The following is a 6138-nucleotide window of genomic DNA, read 5'->3' as shown; positions in this document are numbered from 1 at the left end:
CTGACCTGTCCTTGTGCTTTGCTTTGCTTTGCTTTCCACGCGTTTTCAATTTGCGTAATTTATGATAAAATTCTTGCTGCAGCAATACACGGCGTATGCGTGATATGCACGTGCACAATTGCCACTGACAAGTTATTAATACGCGCGTCTCTCTAATGAGCAACTTTTACTTCAGACTTGAGACTGAGACCAACAAATGAAAACGTGCCCAAAAGTTGCTCATCAATTCGCAGCTGAAACATATACGTGGAAGAAGAAGAAGAAGAAGCAGCACAACAACTTGAACTACTATACAGAGTCGACTGCTTCACCTCTGCGTCTTGCAGTTCGGCAGTTCATTAATTTTGGCTCCACTGTTCGTAATTATGCAACAGACTCTCAGCTGCTGCTGCAGCAAACTTTATAATTTAGTAACACACACACAACTGTGAGTGAGGCAGACAGACAGACACTCAGTCAGTCAGTCAGTCTGGCAAACGGGCGTGAAATATTGATTTAATGCGGCCAAGCATGTGCTGTATAATAAATGAACATTTCAGATTGAGTTTATTCTGCGTTTTATTGGAAAACGCTTGAAGTAGCGCAAGCGGCTGTTTCGAGCGAAAATTCAAATTTAAATTACCTTTAATAAGTTATTAAATAGTTATAAGTGAGCTTACTTTCGAGTGATGGGAAATTTAAATAGCGTGAAGCTTATTTTTAAGCGAGTAGCTCTTAATTAAAAAAGATTTTAATTCAACATTAATCATTGTAAGTTGCTCATCAAAATCTGCAAAGATTTTTGTATGAAGTAAATCGTTGGAGAAATATTTTATGGAGCTAGAAATATTTTATTCCCTGGAATTTTAAGCAAATAATTGCTAAAATGCTCAACTTGCTCACAAAATGGGAAATTGGGACTGCTTGGAAATTCTGTGGCACTCCATTAAATGTTGCAGATCAGATCAGTCTCAAATATTGACATATTTATTGCTCGCTCAGAAACAAAAAAATTATTATAAGTGTTTTTTTCCCTATCAATAAACTTATAACATTAAAAAAAAAAAAAAAAACTTAACTTTTAAATACTTTTAAATTTAGTTTTATATATTTTTTTTAAGCATTTTCCTTTACCGTCGACTGTTTATGGCTCACATTAAATAAATAAATAAAATAAGAAGCAAACCAATGAGCAGAATTAAATCAAACTGATGCATTGATGGGAAAGTTATCAATCAGTAATATACAAATTTGGTATTTCAATTTAAAAATCAATAAAAATTAAGTTTCTCTATAAAATAAGAAAGATTTATGTACAGATTATTTATTCATATGCTTAATATAATGATGTCCTTTGCTTTTGGCAAATAAATATTATCTGCTCTCATGCTGGGGCTTATGTGACCAACAACAATGTTCTGCAGCTCTAAACGCATGTTAGCTGTCAGTTTATGCCAAATAGCAACGATGACCTAATCAGATTTGTGCATGCACAAGCAGATTTTCGTTTTTATTTTTTCTGGGGCAACTGCAACTATTTTGCATATTAAATTTTTGGGAAAACTATGCAGTCGATAACGCCTGGGCCGTCGGTGTAAATGTGCCAAGCATCGAATGTGGCACAAAAGTTTGGCAACTTGCAGCAAAGTTGTAAAATTCACAAAAATTGGCACTCTTGGCTGGTTTCTATTTTCCGCAAACGCTTAAAGGGCTTCACCTATTAACAAGTTAAGTTTAAAACTTGCTCAAACGCTTAACATTGCAGCCAGACAAATGCCAAGCGTTTAATATTTAAACAATATGTGGGCAAGCCAATTTTAAATATGCACAGCACTTTCTACAGGATATGCCATGGACCATGCTACAGACTGCGGCAGCTGCTTGAACTTATTTTTGGCTCTCAATTTGCCAGCGACGTCGGCGACGTTGCACCTTGACATTTTTTTGTCCTCACCCGCCTCTCTCCACCCAGATTTTTGCCATTGTTGGACGCTGTTCAATTTGTAACGGTGCTTGTTTTCCGTTTTTTATTTATGTTTGCGCCCAAGCATTTCAACTTTTGGCCGCTGCCAGCCAACAAATAACCAAATGGCGTGGGCAGTGCCATTTGCTAACTTTTTGCTGTTCATATTTGTTTTTGGCGACTTTGGCAAGCATAAATTAACCAACTTTTTTAGACCAGGGGTTTTTTCTATATAGAGCGAACTGAAAGTTATGAATGCATTGTCAATATATGAAAATATTTCATCAGCTGCAGCTCGAGCGCGATTTATCTCATCATAGCAGCAATTTATTCAATCAGTTTGAATGATTGCATCATCATCATACATATTTTGCATTATTGTAATTTAATGCAAGCCATTTTTTAGTAAACATGCGCTCACTCTGCATCAAATTAAAGTTCTGCTTGAAACTGATTAATTGACTTTTGCAAAATAAAAACAAAAATAAATAAACCAGTATTAACATTTAATTCATTTTAAGTGCAGTGCAATAAAATGAGTAATAAAATTTTTTTAATCTGTTGTAATTAATATCAATTTTTTTCTCAATTGCTTAATATGGATTTCATCAAAGTTAAATTATTATTTAATAAGGGCAAAATACATTTTTTAAATCATAATGCTAATTAATTTCGATTAAAAACTGTTGATATAACCAACAAAAATTAAATCGCCGCTTGCTTCAATTCAATATGAAGTTCATATAAAATTTCGTAGCATACTTTTTAGGGCAAACATTTATTTTTCGCTTATTTACACTCAAGTTGTATTAATGTAATGCATGTAAGTATTTATTTTAATTATATTTTGCATAAAACAACACAAAGTATATTTATGTGCGAATACATGCAAATGCTTGCTTAATATTTATTAACAAAAGCTATTAAACTGCTAAAACACGAACTGTAACTGTAGATGCAGAAAGTTGCTTTGGCACAAATTTTCATGATGTTTGCTGGCGCCTGTTGTTGGTGTGTGTGTGGCCAACAGCTACCGGCCAAGTGGCGTTCTTTGTGCACGGCTCAATAGGACCGCTTAAGCCCAGTGCCAGTCTCATTTATAATGAGTATATGACTTGCACATGCTGCCGCTATTGCCTCGTTACATTAATGCCAAATGTGCACACACACACATACGTATGTACATATAAATGAGAGCTTAAAACCATTTTAAATTGCCTGCCTGCCGCCGCGTGGCAACACTGTGGCGCTAGTCGTGCTGTTTATAACTTGCTTACTAGGACTTAATATGACTGTAAAAGCTCAAATTACAAATATGTATGGTATCGTAACTTAACATATTTTGGTTCGTGCCCACACAACACACACATGTGTGCGTAATGGTTGTAGCAGCTGCAGGGAATTCGGCAAAAAATGAAATTTTGCAGCACTAAAAGCGAAAGAAATAACGTCAACGCAGCCCGTTTCCGCCTTATGCTTACAGTTAAATTTGCATAACGTTGATTTTGCGCCACATACACACACACATATTACGTATACGACGCATGTGACGTTGCTCATATTGCCTGCAGCGCTTGCGGGCTTTTGCGGCTGGCTCGCTCTGGTTTATTTTAATTTAATAAATTAAAACATATTTTTGCATGCGTCTCAGATGCGACTACACAACAAGTATAATTACGCATGCTCTTGTTCTTTTCAGTTCTTTTTTTTTTTCGTGCTGCCCTGCGCCAAACAATTTATGAAAATGAAAAATTACAAGTCTGAATTGCTTTGCTTGTTTGAATGTGGCTAAGCCGGCGTCTGCGGCACCCCTAAGCACACGCCTCGTGTTTGTTATTAATAAACTTTTCAACAGCCAACAAACAACGTGAGGCAGCTGCTCACATTAACTTTTGCCTTTGCTGCTTATTAGCTTTTGCTTTTGCCTGCCGCCCATGCCAATTGCCGGAAATTCGACTGCCATTCAGACTTGGCTGCCTCTCTCTCTCTCTCTTTACGTCGCCGCTCTTCTATCTTTTGTAGACCGCAAAAGTGTCTAAAGCTCAAAAAATCCCACAAAAAACATAAAAGCCAACGCTTGCCGCTTACAGAATTGTTGCTTATTATTTGAGTTAATTAAAGCAAATTTCAAAGGATTATAATACCAAACAGATTCACTTTGTGCGCTGCCGCTCGCTCTCGCTCTCGCTCTCTCTCTCTCTTTTTTTTGCTTTTTGCAGCGGTTGCTGAAACTTTTTATACTAATGGCCGCAGCTAACAAAGCAGAAATTATAACAAGCTCAAATACATACATTTTGGTACAAGAAACTTTAGTTTATGGAGCGTATGAAACGCATCGAATTAAAATTCACACAAAATATTAAAATAATCAAATAAAATTTAAGAGTAAAGACGCTTAGATTTGGATGAATTAATTAATTTTTTTTTAAATTTGTACCATATTTTATATACTTAATATATATCCATATGTTTCGTATGTCAAAAACCCAAAATTTATATCTATAAGTGCCAAATTTTAGTTGAGAAAACAAAGGGCACAACTCCTTATATTATATTGTCTGGAATTTCAAGTTAGGGCGATTGCTAACATTAAGTAAAAATGTCCTTGAATTAATCCTTTTCCCACAAAGGTGAATTAACGCCTAATTCAGCCGAAGCTGGATGAGTTGGTTTCCAGCTGCTTTGCAGTTTTCAATTTCGTTAAAAAGTAATTGACGATACTTTGCTCTTTGAAGCGATTTATATATTAAAATTAACTGGAGTTCAAAACAAAAACTGAAAGAAGTTAAAGCCTCTAAGCAAGTGTATGTTACAGTCGAGTAGCCCGACTATCATCGTAGTTGACTATACAAACTAAATTCTACAAATGTCATCAACATCATTACAATAATTTCACAACAACTGCCGAGCAGTGGGAAAAATGGAACTATTCAATAAGATGTCGTTAAGAAATGTTTGCCAGCTGCAAATGCAATTTCCAAGTAAGTAGCAATTAATGCCAAGCAACTTGAATTAATCAACTTAAATTGCTAGAGCTTAATTCAAATATGTTGCTGCTATTACGTCCTGTCTTCAAAAATCCCATTGGCCAGGTGCTGCTCTCATTTCTATTGGGCTATTATGCCACAACGAAAATAGCCGGACTAATTGCATTTTGTTGCAAGCAGCCTGCAGCGAAGGACGCGACTGCAAGCAAGGACAATGCAGCAGCAGCAGCGGAGAATGTTGCAACTCAGCAGCAGCAGCAGCAGCAGCTGTTGCTGCTCACTGAACGGCAGCTGAGCAAATTCAATGGACTTGTGGCTAATCAGCCGATTTATACGGCACTTAATGGCAATATCTACGATCTGAGCCCATCGCGTGATATGTTTCTAAAGCCCGGACTTTATTCGTTGCTTGCCGGCTGCAATGCCAATCAGATGCTTAATATTGCCTATGGCTCCATGGATGTTTCTCTCAGCGATGTGCTGCAGCGTTGGGAGGCGCGTCTAAATGCCGAATTCAATATTATTGGCATTCTGATTGACAGCGATGCATCCGATAATAGCGATAAAAGTGAAAGCGAATGCGATTCATCGCTTGTCAGCAAGGACAGTGAAATTTCAAATGATTTTATCGATGACACAAAAACTGATTTTGACGAGTAATCATAACATTCAATGATTAAATGTTTGTTGATGTAACTCTAAAATTTTTAAAATATAACCAATTTTATAGAATTTTTCTATTTATTTGCGTTTAAATTGTTGCTAATGCTAAACTTTCAAATTAATCGATTATCCATCGATATACAGCACTTTTTTGTATAATTTATTTTTTCTTAAATTTATTAAGTTTTTTGCTGCATTAATTCTCCAATTAATTTATTAATTGTCGCTACACAACTTTTTAGAATATAACAATTTTTTATTTATGTTGCTTAACTTTAATTCTGTTTAAGCCTCTTTAGCAATAATATTTATTGTTCATTGTCAACAATGTAAATCTGTACGAAATTAAGCTTAAAGCAGATCTAATAAACACATTGTATTGAAAATTGTTGCCTGAGGGCGACACAAATTAATTTTGCTTGCCCGCCCCAGCCCCAGTTCCATTTTTGCTTAACGTTTGGCTGACTTCTTGGCATCTGGCCCAAAAAGTTTTTCTTCATTTTTTATTTTGCACTTTGACAAGAAAATATCGAGCGAGCGGCATCG

The 6138-nt window shown here is 35.9% G+C and overlaps 1 protein-coding gene across 1 annotated transcript; it reads left to right on the top strand.

The window, feature by feature from the left end:
• The first annotated feature begins 4766 nt into the window (after window positions 1–4766).
• On the top strand, window positions 4767–5644 carry LOC108604612 (c-cup). Its single transcript, XM_017994155.2, has 2 exons — window positions 4767–4923; window positions 4976–5644. Exons 1-2 carry the CDS (start codon window positions 4863–4865, stop codon window positions 5587–5589), a joined length of 675 nt encoding a protein of 224 aa, XP_017849644.1. The 5' UTR covers window positions 4767–4862; the 3' UTR covers window positions 5590–5644.
• Window positions 5645–6138: the final 494 nt, after the last annotated feature.

Source organism: Drosophila busckii, chromosome 2L, assembly GCF_011750605.1.
Source record: "Drosophila busckii strain San Diego stock center, stock number 13000-0081.31 chromosome 2L, ASM1175060v1, whole genome shotgun sequence".
In the NCBI taxonomy this organism is placed as follows: domain Eukaryota; kingdom Metazoa; phylum Arthropoda; class Insecta; order Diptera; family Drosophilidae; genus Drosophila; species Drosophila busckii.
Note: the sequence above shows the minus strand (reverse complement) of the source record. Positions and strands in the feature narration are given on the sequence as shown.

Excerpts from the sequence above, each read along its gene's own strand:
- LOC108604612 (XM_017994155.2), top strand. The coding sequence starts at position 4,863 with ATGGAACTATTCAATAAGATGTCGTTAAGAAATGTTTGCCAGCTGCAA. Across the intron at positions 4,924-4,975 it reads GCTGCAAATGCAATTTCCAA|AGCTTAATTCAAATATGTTG; the intron begins GTAAGTAGCAAT and ends TTAAATTGCTAG.